The 16,734-nt window shown below is 42.1% G+C and overlaps 3 protein-coding genes across 4 annotated transcripts in view; all 3 read right to left on the bottom strand.

The window, feature by feature from the left end:
- Positions 1–49: 49 nt before the first annotated feature.
- Positions 50–4,416, bottom strand: LOC115534716 (uncharacterized). The gene is made up of 11 exons (XM_030345892.1): positions 4,058–4,416; positions 3,310–3,451; positions 2,940–3,177; positions 2,409–2,685; positions 2,142–2,319; positions 1,918–1,994; positions 1,638–1,818; positions 1,151–1,399; positions 827–998; positions 594–742; positions 50–453 (listed from the first exon to the last, which is right to left on the bottom strand). The coding sequence occupies exons 1-11, from the start codon at positions 4,346–4,348 to the stop codon at positions 275–277; spliced, it is 2,133 nt and encodes a 710-aa protein (XP_030201752.1). The 5' UTR covers positions 4,349–4,416; the 3' UTR covers positions 50–274.
- Positions 4,417–5,673: 1,257 nt separating this feature from the next.
- Positions 5,674–11,364, bottom strand: nus1 (NUS1 dehydrodolichyl diphosphate synthase subunit). Its single transcript, XM_030345804.1, has 5 exons — positions 10,780–11,364; positions 9,733–9,861; positions 8,075–8,227; positions 6,438–6,537; positions 5,674–6,069 (listed from the first exon to the last, which is right to left on the bottom strand). Exons 1-5 carry the CDS (start codon positions 11,147–11,149, stop codon positions 5,979–5,981), a joined length of 843 nt encoding a protein of 280 aa, XP_030201664.1. The 5' UTR covers positions 11,150–11,364; the 3' UTR covers positions 5,674–5,978.
- Positions 11,365–12,056: 692 nt separating this feature from the next.
- The window catches only part of cep85l (centrosomal protein 85L), a 30,025-nt gene continuing 25,347 nt past the window's right edge, over positions 12,057–16,734 (bottom strand). For both annotated transcript variants that reach the window (XM_030344595.1, XM_030344594.1), the window contains exon 12: positions 12,057–16,723. In XM_030344595.1, the coding sequence (XP_030200455.1) occupies positions 16,551–16,723 (173 nt within the window). In that variant the 3' untranslated portion in view covers positions 12,057–16,550. The remainder of the gene's footprint in view (positions 16,724–16,734) is intronic.

The raw sequence follows: 16,734 nt of genomic DNA, 5'->3' as shown, positions 1-16,734 counted from the left end.
ATATCCGAGCTAAAAAAAAAACTTAAATAGTTACAGAACAAACCAGCCATAGGAGCATAGTAATATTTATTTCCATAACACAAAGCAATGATAAATCACTGCAAGACTTAATCTCTGAATCAATTGTTCAGTCGCTACAGGTATCTCTCCTATCGTTCCTTTGTGAGCTGGTGCTGGGGCCTCCTGGGACGCAGTATCCGGGTTGTCATTCCATCTTGTGTGGTCCTGCGTATCCGCGTTGAGTTTCCTGCTGAGGAAGGCCACTATGTCGGTTTTAAACGTCCCCCCGTTTGAACCTTGACACAAGGCTGCTGATGACCGCCTCCTTGTCAGGCTTCTCATACTGTGCCGTTAGGGGCTCTGGAACAGGGATCTCCAACAGGGCCTCCGTGTATGGCGTAGGGTTGGGAAAGACTTCCTCAAAAATGACATCCATGATGCCATCAACGTAACCTGTATCGTAAAACATGTTTTCTTTACAAATTGGTTGAGTCTTGTGTTACTGTGTTTTTGTATTTATTTGATTTTTCATCAAGAGAAAAACATTTTAGAAATCCAAAATATGTGTCGTTTGAATTGATTTGAACCCTTACCAAAGGTCTGCTGTATTTTTTGTGGTTTAGATTTGCACTCTCCCTTCCTAGCCTTTGCAAAGGAGATTTTATTCATCGGTACTCCTTCCTTTGTTTCGGCCTGTGGTCGGTCCACATTGTGATTTGAATGCATAGCAGCCAGGTAGAGTCTGGAAGTACAAGACAAAACATGTTAATATTTACAGATATTTTAGGCTACAATTCCAAAAAGTATTTAGTAAACTTTTTTTAACCTGCACAGCTTTCCAATAAAGGGAAAGACAACATTTTTGGGGGCGAAACGAAGAATAACCGCATGGAAAGCCTCCAAAGATGAAGTTTGGTGGTGGGGGCTCAGTTTTGCAACATCCTTCAGCGCCCTTTTATTGGTCAGCAACTTCTCCAACTTGGAGAAAGTTGGAGTTGCTGCAGACAATAAGAAAAAATGATATTAGAAAACCATTACCCATGCAATAAAGAATACTACAACCATGTCCTCTGGTACATTTCTGAAAGCCACTAAATAACTAGTTGTTTGTTCACTGTTTTGACATCTAGCCTGTATATTGGTGAAATACCTGCTTGAAGCCATTTACTCCGGTCACTTGTCTGGCGGATCGCATGCTCGCACTTGGGGTAAAGAGGATCTTCATGTACATGGACATCTCGAACATGGTTCAGGATCGAGGTCCACTTTGCGATTCTCTCTGGCCCGGAGGTTGAGCCTGCTGCAGTCCAGTATATGTGGTTGTTGATGCTCTTCATCCACTTCTTGAGTTTCTCACAGTCTTTCTGCATACTGATTGCCAACAGCTTCTTTGAAATACCTACAATGAGAGCAAAGTACTTTCCACTTAGTTAAGATACTCATAAACTGAGTGATTACTTGATTGTAGCATTTGATAATTTCAAAGCATTTGTTACCATTTACTCAGTGTCCCAATTTTAAAATGAAGGACCACCAAATGGGAGCTTTACGCAAGCTTCAAAACATCAGGTCCTTCTCACCAAAAGGATATCACTAACAAATCAAAGAAAGGAAAGGAAAAGGCTGGAGAAACATACCTTTTGCAAAGTGCCAGACATCGTAGTAATGGGTTACGTTTCTCTCCCTGAGGAACTTCTGTACTTGAGGATGACGATCAGTGACAATGCAGTCAAGGTGGACGCCACGCGACTCCAGTAAGGCTAGACTCCTCTTCAGTCCCTCCTTCTCCATATGGGCGCTACCACCAACCTCGTTGCTCTGTTAACACAGAAAAAAATATACATTAATAGAATATGCATGTTAGACTTTGAAATTACAACCAATAACCCCTTTACAATATCCATTTTGACAACTCACCTGGACCAACTGAATGTCCACAATGGTGTTAGTATGGAGATCCATCATTGTGTAACTCCCATACTTTGCAGAGTGACCTATTTTTGTTCAAATAGGGAAATTAGTGTAGTAATCACCCTCCAATACTTTGGTATTATGTCTGACTTTATTCAGGTCACTTCTTTTAACTTCAAACAATATTGAACACCTGTATAAAATGCACTATTTCAGTTAAGTATCAATACCTGGAGAGTCAGCTCTCATGTCACCACCAAGTATCACTATTTCCTCCTGACTTAGCCGCTGCAGATTCAAATCATTTAGGACTTTCCACTGGTGAATAACTGCTGGTTCAATGAAACTTTTGGCATGGCGGCGAAATGTTTCATACCGAAACAACTGTAGCTTCATTGCCTTGAAGACCTTTTGGTGTGGGGGGATAAATAATACATGTAATTAGATCTATATTGAAGCAATTCACAGTCACACATTTACAGTTGCACATCATTTACCTTTTCGATTTTTAGGAAAGATGCACCACTCAGGTACACAGCGGCAGAAAGGTGCAGATTTCCAGCTGGCGTGCTCCCAAGGATAGGCTGGCTATTCCAGCGTCTTCCGAATGTGCAATGGGGGCACTGCTGCTTCACAGACAGGAATGTCCCCAGCCTTTGGGTTGTCACTTCACATGCCCTCGTGCAGACTGGACATGCATTAAACAACTCCATGATGCAGCTCTCGTACACCATGTATTTCTTGCCGTTGTGTGTTGCAGTGGATGAATCTTCTCTATATCAAACCAGAAAGAAAGGGAAACGCTTTGTGTTAAACTGATTGAGCTTTCATCTGGACTGTACCTTAAACCATCACCCTGTTTTCAGCTAGTTTAATTATTTGTATGCACATAAATAATCCTGAAGGTAATGCTATAAACAACAACAGTCTCACCGAGATTATACTTTATGTTTAGAATGCCACACAATTCATAGAAATTATGAAAGTTCTCAAGAGCCACAGATATATCTTCACACTCAGTAACTTACGACTTTAGTGTAGAGTCTAACAATGCTGTGATGGAGTCAGAAGGATCATAAGTGGAATACGGTCCCTTAGAAGCTTCCACTAAAGAGCTGCCCTCCAATGGATTGGCCTCCAGCTCTTCCTCAAGGTCTACCCGAGGTCTTTTGGATGGTTTCTTTACTGGTGACGATGACAGGCACAATGGGTCTGCATTGGATGTCCCAACACCGAAATCCTTGCAGAAGACAGTTGCCTGGACACCTGTGCAAACAATGAATTTTACTAAGGCAAGTCAAATGAAAAAACACATAATGCAAGCAAAGAGAAATGCCAGAATAAAGAACACTAGTAACTACATCAAAAGTAAATGTACTCAAGGTGGAAAGTAGATACCTTCACTTTTAATGTGGGTCCGCAAAGTCCTAAAGGATAGCTGTGTGCCTACAGTATGCGTTTTCAAACTTTCCACGTGGTCCGTCTGGCATGCAACATCCCTTGAGAGATGCAGCTGAATGTAATCAGTCGATGTGTTGGCCTGTGTAGAGACAACAAGATCCAATTAGAACTCGATTTATTAACCTGCTAACAACCCATTGATTTGAAACTGGCGTGAAGGGGAGAACATGAGTGGGCCTATGTATTTATGAAAATACCAACCTTGCATTGCATTGCTGATACCTAGGTTACCAGCTCCATTGCCGAGAAAATAGTCCCTCAAAATGCGCTGAAAGGTTACTTTTATTTCTAACTTTATTCAACACAGACATTTACATCTATAGTCTGGCGTTATAATTGATTTACCTCCGGTGTACTGTGGAGTGGGAAAGACTGTTTTATTAGCAGGCTAGCATTGCCTGTTGCCGTGCGCTAGCCTAGCACGAGCGAACTCTGCAACTAGAAGGACCGAATGAAATGTGTTAAACTGTCTCCAATGATAAAGAACACCAAGGCTAACTTGGGAATCAGACCCCGTGTCTCACGCTAGAACTACTGCGTCACGTAGCTGTTAAAAGACAGCTGTATTAGTTAGTAGTACGGTGAGCATTAGCTAAAGCTACAGCCACATTCTAAATCTAAGGGGAACAAGCAAGGTAATCATACACAGTAAAGCAAGAACATGATACAACGTTAGTTTACTTACTTGTCCGCGGTTTGTAGCTGAGGCAGGGAGAGTTGGTACTGATCCAGGCTTAATTTTCAGATGTTCAGCAAATCCAGCTCTGTATTGTCCCAAGTTGAAGAAGCAGTCGTCGGTGAAATGTTTGGCGCACACAAACACACATTTCGGAAGTCGTGTCGGCGCATTTCCATCGAAAACAAAATGAACCCACTGGTTCCTCAGAGACTCGGATGAAGGAGCTACAAATGTACTTAGTTTTTTACTTTCACATCCGAACACTGAGCACCGGCCATAGATTTGTTTGGGAGCCATGATGTCTCTCCACTGCAGGCAAAGACAGCGTGGCGATCGTACGGTCTCTAGCTCATTGTCTTATGGGCGTGCCAAACTCTCTGGGCGGGCCAGGGAGAGTAAGGGGAGGAACTGAGATGCTTGGCGACGTCCTAAATACAGACATTCCAAATCAGCGCACTTGAGCCTCCCTTTTTTCAAAGGCGAGCAGAACAGCTAGTGCTCGTTTTACACCAAACGCAAGTTTTAGCCACTGGGGGACCATAGGCACGCTAGGGGAACTCATATTTATGTTAGAAAACCTCATAAAGTGAGATGTCCATGTCATGGGACCTTTAACCTAAACAACTTTTAAGCAAGCAGCATATTCTATAACAAAGCTATTGGTTACCAGTGAAATTGAAGACTCATTACCACCGTGCTAATTCAGGACTTGGACATGTTCACATAGTAGGCCTAGGCCAAGATTTCACCCAGATTTGTGCCCAGAATCAATGATTCATTTTCAGTTCAATATGACGCTTAATGGACCCTGAGGGACAGGCTTGACCAGAAAAAAATAACTAAACGCTTGGCAAAAGCTTGTTGACCTGAAGTAGGCCTAGCCCTACCCCATATGTGCCGGGCTGAACGTGTTCTTTGGACCATAACAAGGCCTTACCCTGAGTTTAGGTTTGGATTAATAATAGTGACTTTTATTTGTTGCAGATAATGCTTGTTACATGTATTAAAATGCAATTTGCATATGTTATTGAAAGATAAAGTCTAAAAGAGCAGAGTGCTCACACATTTTCTTTCTCTTGCACAATCAATCAAAACCCACATCTTAGATCGACAGCCTCCGATTAGTCCTTCAGTTGACTGGACGGGATGAGAGCAACCAGCGAAGAAGAATCTCCGACCTCTACAAGGTCAGGGACGAGGGCTTTATCCGCCAGGGTGTCTCACCCCCATCACTATGGCTATAGTTAACCTCACCAATATTGTTAACCTTTGAACCAGTGACACCGAGCCCACCACAGGCGAAGCATAGGGCAACAAGAGCTGGAGTGGGCACCGCAACGCAATTATGATCATTCTAATCAGAATGAATCATTATTTACGTTCAAGATGAAGCATAAATACAATTGGCATAATTGATTGCTGTTGATGTTGCTCTCCCCTTATCTTATTATCATTTCGCATCGTTATAGATATTGTTGATGCCTAGCAGTTTAAAATGGATGCAGCTGAGGCGAACTTCCATTTCCTAAATTGTATTTATTAGAAACAGTTATATTTAATCAAAAGACTTTATGATATGAGACAATAATTTATCACAACAATCAGAAATAATCAAGCTCATTAAGAAATGCAGAAACTTTGCATTATTCATTTCTTTAATGCATAGTGATCTTCTTGAAAGCTTTGAATAAAAATCACAAAAAAATCTCAAGTTTATGGAAGGGGGGAGATGATGTATGAAAACACTTGTTTGGCTACTCGTCTCAAGCCGCTGAAGTGTACGTTTTCCCCCACGATGGAAGGCAATGAAGGGTATGGAGCACAGGAGGCGAGAAACGATGGGGGCATCCCGGTCAGGCGCCCCACCCAGTCCTCCTCCCTCTGGCCACGTGTTCTCTGACGGCGGGGGAGCAGGCTGCGTCTCCCATCACTTGCCTTGCCGCTGTTCACAGGTGGAGTATCGTTGTAGTGCGACCAAAAAGTCCTCATAGGAGACATCGACGTGAGAGGGCAGGGAGCTGGAGAGACAGACAGGACAGGTATTGACATGTCAATAGCTGGGTTCACAGGGCCACTTGAGTGTCGGGGAACCCCCTGTTTCAGCGGGGATTCGAGCACTATGAAATACAGATAACCGTGTTTTGGGGCTGAGGCAGCCATCTTGGTTGTTTATAGAAACTCCTCGACGAAGCTCCCATGGGGCGCTTCCCTGTACAATCATCGGGGCAAACCCACCCTGGATAAGCGGTTGCGACCGGCCCGACCCGGACCAGACACTTATCCCAGAGGAAACCAAACATGACCTTGCAGATTTGTCTGGTTCCCACGTAAACATGCGTCAACACCGAAGCCCAATGTTTACCCAGGGCCAACCCTGCATACTCACACAAATTCAGTGAGTCTGATGTGCCACGGGAGAAAGCCCAGGGTGCTGTCCACTGGGCCGAACTTCATAACCAGCTCCGGGTCTGGGATGTTCTTTGATTCTGAAAAAAATGTTCAATGTTTTTTTATAGGTTGGATATACCCGAATAAAGTATGCCATCGGTAAAATGTAAGAGCTACAATATGAGTGTAATTGGTTTGAAATGACAGCCAACGTCAGCCTTTAGTGAGAGAAGTGAGCTGTGACAGTATATTATTAAAGTTGAATGTGCCGGCCTCAATTAGCCCATTCCGATTTCAGACCTTTTTGACCGGTCAAGGCATGTTGGCACTGATGTGTTCTGGGAAACCACCTTGCATGTCAGTCACATGTCAGGAAATTGCAGCACTTCTCAATTGCAGAGAAACATTGTGAGGGAGGCCGGTGGAAAGAGGAAGGGGTTTTTTTTGTGGCTGGCTTGCATTACCGGCAGCAACACCTTAAAATGAGGCTGTGGCTCAGAGCCATGTCTGGATCTCGCTTCCAGCACATGAATATGGTGGGTTCCAGATTACTAAAGGAAACTCAATCCATTTCCAACAACAGAGTGGTGAACCATAGCCACTGCTGCAAGCCATTCTGTCATTGTACACTCGTGTAAGAAGGGTTGCATGTTTCCCAGTGGGAAGGATATTGCTATTTACGCGACTTTCGTCATACTGAGATTTCGTCAAACTGTCTGTCTTTTAGAAAAATCGTATACACCTTCAAATGTTGAATAAGCCCAAAAATAAATCTAGATTATTTAAATAACCATAACATATAACAGAGGGATGCATTTACTACACAACAGTCCAATATCTTGTCAGGGAAAGGTCACAAGGTTTATAATATACATCTCAGTCAGTTAATAAACTTGAAAATCAAAAAGGAACGTAGGTGTGGCATTTATTATTCAGCCTTAAATTATTGATATTAACCGCACCACGGTTGATTTGTGAAGGATATTTGCTGTGAATAGATCTGTTTAAAACAGGCACGGTTAAGGTAAGAAGCGCGTCTACTGGACAGTCTATTTTTATAACTCCCAGTCCTCTTACTGCAGCCATAGTTGTGAACTACATTCATAGACCTATAATATCTATCTTATCGCCATCTGTTGTATGCATTGATCATTAACCTCGATAGCATTCAGTGCTACAAGCCAATGTTTACCTGCTCTGCGTTACATGAATAAAGGTCGCTTATCAATTGTAGCGCAACCGTTTCATTTTGAATGCCAAAGTAAACTGAAAGATTGATAGGCCTATTTCATATAAATCATTATCATAAACTAATTGTAAATACTACACAATGAAGGTACTAAAAAAGTATCACAAATGGGTTGCAGCCATGGGGATAACATGCCTCCTCCTTCCTACTGTAGAAACATGGCGGTGCAACAAGGCAAGCTCTGTGGAAGAGGACCTGCGCCCTAGTTAGATATAAAGGGCTCATCTAAGGGTGAAGAAATACTTAAATTCATGGGATTATACACTGATTAAAACATAGATATCATATTCAATTTCTGAAAAATCCATTTGGCTAGATGGCCCTCAATTCTACACACTGCACCTTTAGCTGAACATCTCTGATAAACACCTATGGCTCCAGCTCACCTCGTAGCAGGGCATCAAACATGGGGACGTCAATATCTTTAGACGTCTTCTCTTTCTGTTCCACGGTGCGACAAAAGCGCCGGGCTGCTTCAACAATGCTCTGCTTCCCATCCTCTGGGGATAGGACTTTCACCACCGGCTGGCCGGAAACAACTGACAAGGAAAGAGAAGAGGAATACACATGAAGGCAATTCACCCTGCCTCCACAAGAAAAGAGGTATTTGGAGACAGAAACAGAAGGATCTAATCCTGAACATGGCAGGTTAAAAAAAAAGGAGCATGTGTAATGCTATGCACAAAATAAGGCAGGGTGTGTATAATACATAGATGAAGAAATTAATTTTTTCCCATAATATGCTTTATAGCACTCTTCTTTTCTCGTAATTTCATTGAATATAAGTATCGTATATGAATTAATTATTTTTGGGGCAAATTATCTCATTGAAACAGGGAAGTAGACTGCAAACTGAAAGAACAAAAAGAAAAACACAAAAAAAGACACATTTTTCGCTATACATTATACTTCAGAAACTGTCTCAGGTGGCTAAGTGCATTGACATGAATTAGCAGGTATGCCTGACAGCAATTGCGATGGACAAGGTGACAGGAATTGGCTTCAAATAACAAAGAAAAGCAGGGAACGGTCATCATTTCAATTGTTGCATACTGAGAAAAACTGACAACCATTCTAGGAGAATTAAATGTTTTCATCCAGCTAAACAAACAAGCGGGTTTAGATAAGAAAATCAATGCCGCTCCATGGCATATCTTCAAAGACCTGTTTTGACCCAGGAAATAGGTACTACAAAGTTGGCATTCTGCCCCGTTTTCAATGGAATCACTAGGTGACCCACAGAGCATGTGGGGCTAGATCAGGTCATTAACCTGTGGATATCATATCACTTATGGTACGTGGATTTTTATTTTATGTGTATAAATGTACAATAATATAACAAATATAGGTCAAGATCATTGAAAACAAATGTATTATAAACAATCTTCAGTAAATGTAGTATTAACAACTTTTTATAATAAAAAAATAGTGTACCTTTTTGCATTGCATCATATGGTTTCCATTTTAATATGCGTTTGTTTGCTATTTTTGTTTGCTTAGTAAACACAATGGGAGCATACGCAGCTATGCTGAATTTTTCTTTCCACTGCATCCAGGGGCGATTCTAGGTAGTGTGGGGGCCCTAGGCAGAGGATTGTTGACGGGGGGGGGGGTGTATGGAGCGATTGTTGACGGGGGGGGGGGTATGGAGCGATTGTTGACGGACAGACGGACGGACGGGGGGGGGTGTATGGAGCGATTGTTGACAGGGGGGGGGGATGGAGCGTTTTTGTTTTTTTTTGGCCCCCCCCCCCCCCCCCCCCGTGGCCCGGGGCCCCAAACAATTGCGGGGCCCCAGGCAGTTGCCTGGTATGCCTAATGGGATGCGGCGCCTCTGACTGCATCCCCCTGGCCCCGGCCTTCTTGCCAGGATGATTCATCTGTGATAGGAGTGGTCAGGCAGTCGTACTCCTAGCCAAAATAGTTCAGCAAGATGCTTAACTTGTTAATGCCTAACTAACCTTTAATGACAAAAAAAAAAGAACTGCAGGTTTAATCGGATAAAAGCATCTCCTAGATGACTATAGTAAAAGTGAATCCTTACTCTGGTCTTGGTGCACGGTATTCCCATTGCTAAGGAATTCAGCATTGTATTTTGAGTCTTCCAGACCTAGCAGGTCTTGCTGCCTCACGATCTTCTCAAGGAGCAGAGTGTCGTTCTTCCGAAATACACCTGCAGGTGAACAAGGAAAATATCAATGAATTGCAGAAACATTATTGTTGAAAACATAGCACATCACTGGGTCGTAGAGAAAAAACCGAGTAAGATGTACATTTACCCACAGCCAGTGGTTACTTTGTTTATCAGGGGTAAAACGAATGTTTAAATCCATAAAACAGCAGTTTGTGCCACTGTTTTGCACGACATTTGACTAGAATAAAGCCAAAACTAGTCAGACGGGCTTTCCACTGACAGCAATGATGGTGCACCAGCCGAATAAAGGCGTCATCATTTAGTCTTCGTTAAAAGCAGCTTAGAAGAGCAGATAATGGCCATGTTTGAAGGCAAACGTTGGGTAAACATGGAGACAATCTAATGTTGTTCATTGAAATGTCTGCTTCACCATTGCTAAACAAAGTAGGCAACATGTAGACCGAGATCATTTGAAGGCATATCTTCAGAAGCACTGCCGAACACGGGAATTATGTAAAAACCACTAGATTGGCATCTACCTCAGTTTTCCACTTGATCACTAAACAGGTGACCGACCACCGTGACACTCTGTGCCGTTACTGACTCACACATGGGGCTGCGTTCAAGAGCACCATTCCTGATCTGGTTCTGGCTCTTCTGGCGTTAGATTTACGCATTAGCAGTCAGAATATCGCTCTGCAGGGCGATGTGGAGGATATGTTGAAGTCACTGTAGCCGAATAGACATACTGTGTCCCACTGACAAGCGTAAAAACAAGTCCAGGTCATGATAGACTTGCGTCGATGGAGATAGATGGATAGATACTGTCACGACATGCTCACAATATGGGAAATGTCTATATAGAAAAACTTCAGCCGGCAGTTATGTACTATCCTCAGCTAGCATTACCTTTAGGCCAAAACACAATGGATATTAGCGTTTTTTTAAAACATTTACCATGATTATCATATACGCTGACGTACGAGATACCGACCGCCATACACCAGACCACCAGATTGGCGATATCGGTATAGCTCGGCTGCTCCTCCACGATCAACAGACCGACGTGAACCGGGAGCTTCTCCACGAGACACCCGCTCGGGCGCGAGCAGCGACCGCGAGCTCGCTTGCTGATCTCCAGGACCAGCTTCTTCTGGCTGTCGGGGAACCCCGCGAGGCTGGCAGGCGTGAGGAGCGCGGCCACCGCCCGCCTCCACGTCTGTCCGTTCCAGTTCCTGAGTAAAACGCGAAGCGAGGTAACCAGCGTCCTGTGGATGTGGAGGAGGACGTGCAACATACGCCAAACTAGTTCGTAGACCAGCGCCATTGAGCCGATGCGCCTTCCTCGCGGTTCTCCGTGGGTTTCGGTCACACACGGCGTCGGAGCCACAGACGACTTAGGTCTGCGGTGTGGTGATTAAATCCGATCTTTGATGCGAGCCATTTTAATGAGCTGTAATCATGGCTGTCGTTTACTCACAACCTCATAGTGCCGGTTACCATTTTTTCCTTACCTTGCTACCCTTAACCTATGAACTCAGGCCGATTACATGTACCTCTGTGATTGGACGATGGATCTAAAGTGGGTAGGACCCGTCTATGGCTACATCCAACATAACGAAATGTCGCCATCTACAGGCAGAAGGGTCTTAAAAAAACATGCATTAGGTCTGTGTTGTGTCTGAAGAGAAGGCGCATCCAGAATATAGTTTTATGAAATTCAATGCAGTGTTTGCTCCAAAACAAGGATCAAAGGGATATAACTATACGTTTCTTTATAATCTGCTTATCTACTTTTTAATGTTAGTTGACTAAGTTGACTACAGCTCACAATTCTTCGGTATACATATTGGCTAAATATATCAGATTGCTTGTCTACAGCATATAAAAAAGATTGGTGAACCAAATCCTATTAGTCATTTTAGGAGGAGCTGGTTTTGTGGCTAATTAACATGAAAAGCAGGCTGGTTCACTTTGTATGATGGTAGCTACAAAACTTATCTTGAGATAAGATGTGGATGTTAGGTTCTGCTCAAAGTACTAATGTGGACGAGAGTGATGGTAATACATATCATTTTAGGGTTTTACAACATTGAGTGTGTGCTTTACTTCAATTTAGTTTTAGAAAGTCTCATCATTAATTATGCCTGTATTACAACCCATTATGTGAATATCTTTCAAACATGAAAGACGCTTTTTTCCTGTTTCTTTGAACAAACGCATACTACTCGAACTGTAGAAAAAATATTTATTTTTAACAAATAACCCAAAACAAACTGTTTACATTTTGAAAAAACATAAACTAAACAAAACCTGTTAATACTGTTTAGGAATATCATTGTATATAAATAGAACTTTGGCATTCATAAACAAGCTTAAAACAATACAATATGACCAAGATATTTCTATAGATAAAATTCCAGAAGCCATTTACTGGCTTCGTTATGTATAGTCCACATAAACAGACAGCAGTGCATTGAGACAGCCAGCCCAATACTTAGTCTTTTGATTTTGAGCTTTTGGTAGCATTGCTTCCCAGATTGGAAAAGCATTTACCACCAAAATGATGACAAAATAACACAGAGGGAAACCAAAAGATAACGAGTGGTACAATATCCTTGGAAATAATAATAATAAAAAAAACACCATTATTCTTTATCCTTACAATGGATCTGATCTGAAAGGTAGATGATTATATTCTAATTGCGTGTCCCTACAAGCTTCATAGTCATTTGCAGAATATAGTTTGCTTTAGGCATCCAATTAATCAATTCACTTATCATTGACTCAAACCCACACAAGTTACATTGTTAATCTGCAGTGCAATAACCACCAAGAACATTCTTCAGCTTCACCACAAAGCTTTGCTGATCTTCCCTTTGTTGTTAAGCATCTTTTGGGCATATGTTTGAGCAATCATATTGATTCCTCTCGATTAACCACATAACCATGTCTACAATGAGACATGGTTATACAACCTCAACATCTTAAAAGAACAAGAATAATCTTTACAATATAACCTTTTTGTAACAGTAAAAACATTTTGCGAAATGTTAAAGTTGGTATACTGAAGCTTAAGACTGAGGAATTATAACATACACATCAGCATGTAAGCACGATAGTTTTCAAACTATGCAGTAGGGGACATGAAAGAGTATTCATAATTCCAATTGACTGAGAGCCATGACAGCCAAGGCACAGGAGAATACCTTATATTGTATTTGCCTGCACATGACCTGCGCTGGTTAATGTTTAAAATTGCATAGATAAAGTCATGTACCTAAAAAATCTCTATAATCAATCAACGTCGATTCTAACACAGAACAATAATGTGTGTTTCAATTACACATCATTAAGACTTGCTATTATCAACTTAAAAGGAAAACCATACCCTAATACTACTTATTACAGATAGGTTACAGTTTCAAGGATTGGATGGGTTAAATGCCTGCTTTTGATGGAGTTATCCGTAATTGGCCATTTTTGGGGTACACCGCCTAACCCCACATCTAAATTGTAGCGTGGGAGGGGCTTGTACAAGAGAGCAGAACCCTGAACAGCACTATAGCTCCGCCCTTAGAAACATTGTCTACCACAACAGGGGGGTTTTGGTTTTCCTTTAAATCAAGTCAACACTTTGGAAAAAACATATTTGGAATGGTAAACACCAACATTAGGCAACATAAATTAATATATAGTAAAGCTCAAAATGGTCTGCCACTATTTTCTGTATACATGTCCAAAATGGCTCCTCAAGTAAACAAAAAACACTTCTGTAACGTCCCGTCTGTTCCCCTTGGGCATTCAGGGAATATAGGCATTGATGCGCTATTTTAACATAATAATCACCCAACTGTAAAGTACACGATGACAGGAGATTGGTGGTCCAGGAAACATTGATGCATTATGCACATCCTCCACATTCGGTGCCCAATATTATGAATAAACGCTTACTCTCCAAGTCTGGACTACTTTTCGTTGTTACGTAACGTTTCATACAGCAAGGTCTGCTTATTTGGTTTGTCAAAAGAAGGAAGTAATTATTTAGCTTGAACCAGTCCATAGCCCTCTTGCTTCACATAAAAGCCTGTGATGGGTTGTCTTTGTGCCATGGCTTCAGCGCACACCAGAGCACAGAAAGAGATAAAAGGGTTATAAACTGTACAAAAAAAGAGACCTGCTGTTAGAACATAAATGTAGAGACCTGAATTTTACCTGAACTTGGTCATTAATAAGCAACGACCAAGGTCATAGAAATATAGTGAGGAACAGGTCCATGGTATATTTCACGAGTTAATATTGCTGAGGAAGAGGTTTGAAATATGTCAAGTTATATTCAAGACTGTTTTCACGCGTGGAGGCATATTGCAGAATAAATGAAGACTGTACTGTGGCATAAATTAAGAAGAATATGACCTGGTGGTCATGTGGTGTGGAATGCAATTTTTAGACATTATACTAAATATAAAAATTATTGAATGTTTCGAGGGAATGAATCATCTATTACATTTATTCAGCAAAGCCGCCGGGAGGGGCTGTGACGAAGTGTGGTTTCATTGGAGTGTGTGGTTTAATTAGTCTGTGTTTGTAATTACCATCCTAAATTAATTACCCCACATTAACTACTACACTTAACTATTCCACATACCCACCACTATATTGTAGATTAAGTTAATTTGGAATATTTAAAACATAACCCAGACAAACGCACAAAAAAAAGGAATTCCCTTTAAGTTCTGCTTACAGAAATTCACGAAAGGTTTGTTTTACGAGTTCAGTAATAATGTGATGGTCATTAAAGAGGTCGACCTGCGACACCAATTATTTATTATTATGCCCACATGCTGTCCTTTCATGAAATTTCACTCCATCCATGCATTAACACCGAAGAAATGCTGAGTTTTAAGACTATTCTGGCTTTATCTAGAAATCACTTATTTTGTAATAAAAGTATTTCCACCAGATGATTTCTGGAGCTTGCTGCCACATTTCGACCAACCGTGCGTCTTCAGGCTTTGTCCCCGCACCAATAAAAGCAACAAAATGTTGTCTGGTTTTAAGGCCCATCCAACCTTTATCTTGTTTTGTTTCATCGATCTGAGAACCAAACAAAGGTCCAATCACACAACACGGGGTTCTCCTGTTTTTTGCATAGCGTACTTTTTCTCCTTACATGGGAGGCACCATTCGCATGATACTGCAAGTGACAGAGATACATAACCTGAAGAAGACCAGAGTGGCCGAGATGTCCGTCGACTAGGGGGCCTGTGAGCCAATCGCCCGAGACGCACTTTAAAAGGCCTCCCTGATTGGTTGGGGGAATCCATCATGCCTCAGATTTTGCACTCGTTGCATTATCGTAGATCAACCACAGGTGTGTTATTACAACACTTCTCAATGGCATCGAGTAACCTCCCGCCCTACGATGAAACCTTTATGGCTAGCTTATTTTAAAAAACTCTTTCATGACTTTCAGGTCTGAGAGTTGTGTGTTAACAACCTCTGAGTGAGCTTCATATGATCTGTTAATATCGGTCTCTTGAAATGGATATGATTCATGCATGACATTTTACTTTCCGGTGGTGGTTTGTGCTTTGCTGGGTGAGTTCTAGTTACCCTTCAATGAATATGGTGGGAGTTTCTCATTTCAGCAACCCTTAAATGGGGCGTGTAAAATAAGCTTGGCTATGCTATTCTATGAGCGTCTCAATTACATTTGACATTTGGTTGGGAAACGTGTAACCAACATGTTTGGTCTTTAAATGTTGACAATATGATCTATATTGTATTGTATTTAAATTGATATAGCTACTATATACATATTAATTCTGTTTAACAAAAACAGGGGCCAGCCTCTGTACCAGATGTCAGGGAAAAGAATGACAATCTGGCCATCGTCTCTGCGGTCAACACTGAAGGATCACCTTCAATCAAAAGGAGGCACTTGGATTTCTGCTCGACTGCGACATGTGGGATGTGTGGCAAATACATATATTCTGAGTGACGAAGAAGGACCTCCACACAATGACAACCTCTTCAATGAGTCACTAGACATCCGTGGTAACCAGAGCCCGCCTTAAAGAGCCAGTGAACCCAAAGCTGGCTTTGTTTCTGCCATTCTCCCCAACACTATGTGAACGAGCCACACTGCTGCGGACGCAGGCAGCCTTCTTTTCATGATGTCTGAGAGCCTCAGCCCAAAGCGCATTTCTTTTAAATCACATAGTATTCGTATTTCGTCTGAAACACTGGGTTCACTGGCTATTTAAAACAAAATGGAAGCCAAGAAAAGAGAAACAGTGACAACGCAATACTCCCTGCCTGCAGGGGAAAACAAAGCCTGCTTCATGTGAACTCTATTTAAAGCTTGGTCCAATGATCAGAAGGGCATGAAGACAATAAACCACTCTTTCACGGCAGCAGTACAACACCTACGAACTGTTCCGTGTTCATGTACCTGCTTCAAACTTCCCTCCCATTAATGCTTGATTTCCTCATTTTTGGTGTTCACCCAAACTGTTGGAACCATGGTTTAAGATAGGTAGATGGGAGATGCTAGATATTAAGTCAAGCCCAAGTTTGTAGAATAAGAATAAGAATAATAAGAATTATTCTAAAAATATTGTGAAAAACAGATCGGTTCAGGGAAGCGTGGCTCCCTCTGCTGGCGTGTTGGAAAAGGAGGGAAAGAGCGGTGTGGAGAAGGGGCCGGCCGCCCCGGGGCCGGGTCACTGCGTGATACAGTTCTCTCCCATGTCCTGGGCGTAGCGGTCCGAGACGGTCCTCCGCAGCTCGTCGATGTTGCTCCTCAGCTGGCTCACCTCCTGCACCTTGGCCCTCAGCACGTTGTCCTCCTCCGTCACGTCACTGCCCTCGTTCTCCTCCCCGGAGAAGCCCATGGCTGGAGGGAGG

This window comes from Gadus morhua, chromosome 21 (genome assembly GCF_902167405.1).
Source record: "Gadus morhua chromosome 21, gadMor3.0, whole genome shotgun sequence".
Classification (NCBI taxonomy): Eukaryota; Metazoa; Chordata; class Actinopteri; order Gadiformes; family Gadidae; genus Gadus; species Gadus morhua.
Note: the sequence above shows the minus strand (reverse complement) of the source record. Positions and strands in the feature narration are given on the sequence as shown.

Coding starts and splice junctions, on each gene's coding strand:
- LOC115534716 (XM_030345892.1), bottom strand. CDS start 4,348: ATGGCTCCCAAACAAATCTATGGCCGGTGCTCAGTGTTCGGATGTGAA. Junction 2,320..2,408: donor CTTTCCTAAAAATCGAAAAG/GTAAATGATGTG, acceptor CCACACCAAAAG/GTCTTCAAGGCAATGAAGCT. Junction 743..826: donor TTTATTGGAAAGCTGTGCAG/GTTAAAAAAAGT, acceptor TTGTACTTCCAG/ACTCTACCTGGCTGCTATGC.
- nus1 (XM_030345804.1), bottom strand. CDS start 11,149: ATGGCGCTGGTCTACGAACTAGTTTGGCGTATGTTGCACGTCCTCCTC. Junction 9,862..10,779: donor CAGCGTATATGATAATCATG/GTAAATGTTTTA, acceptor GTTCACCTGCAG/GTGTATTTCGGAAGAACGAC. Junction 6,538..8,074: donor GTTTGATGCCCTGCTACGAG/GTGAGCTGGAGC, acceptor CATTTTTTTCAG/AATCAAAGAACATCCCAGAC.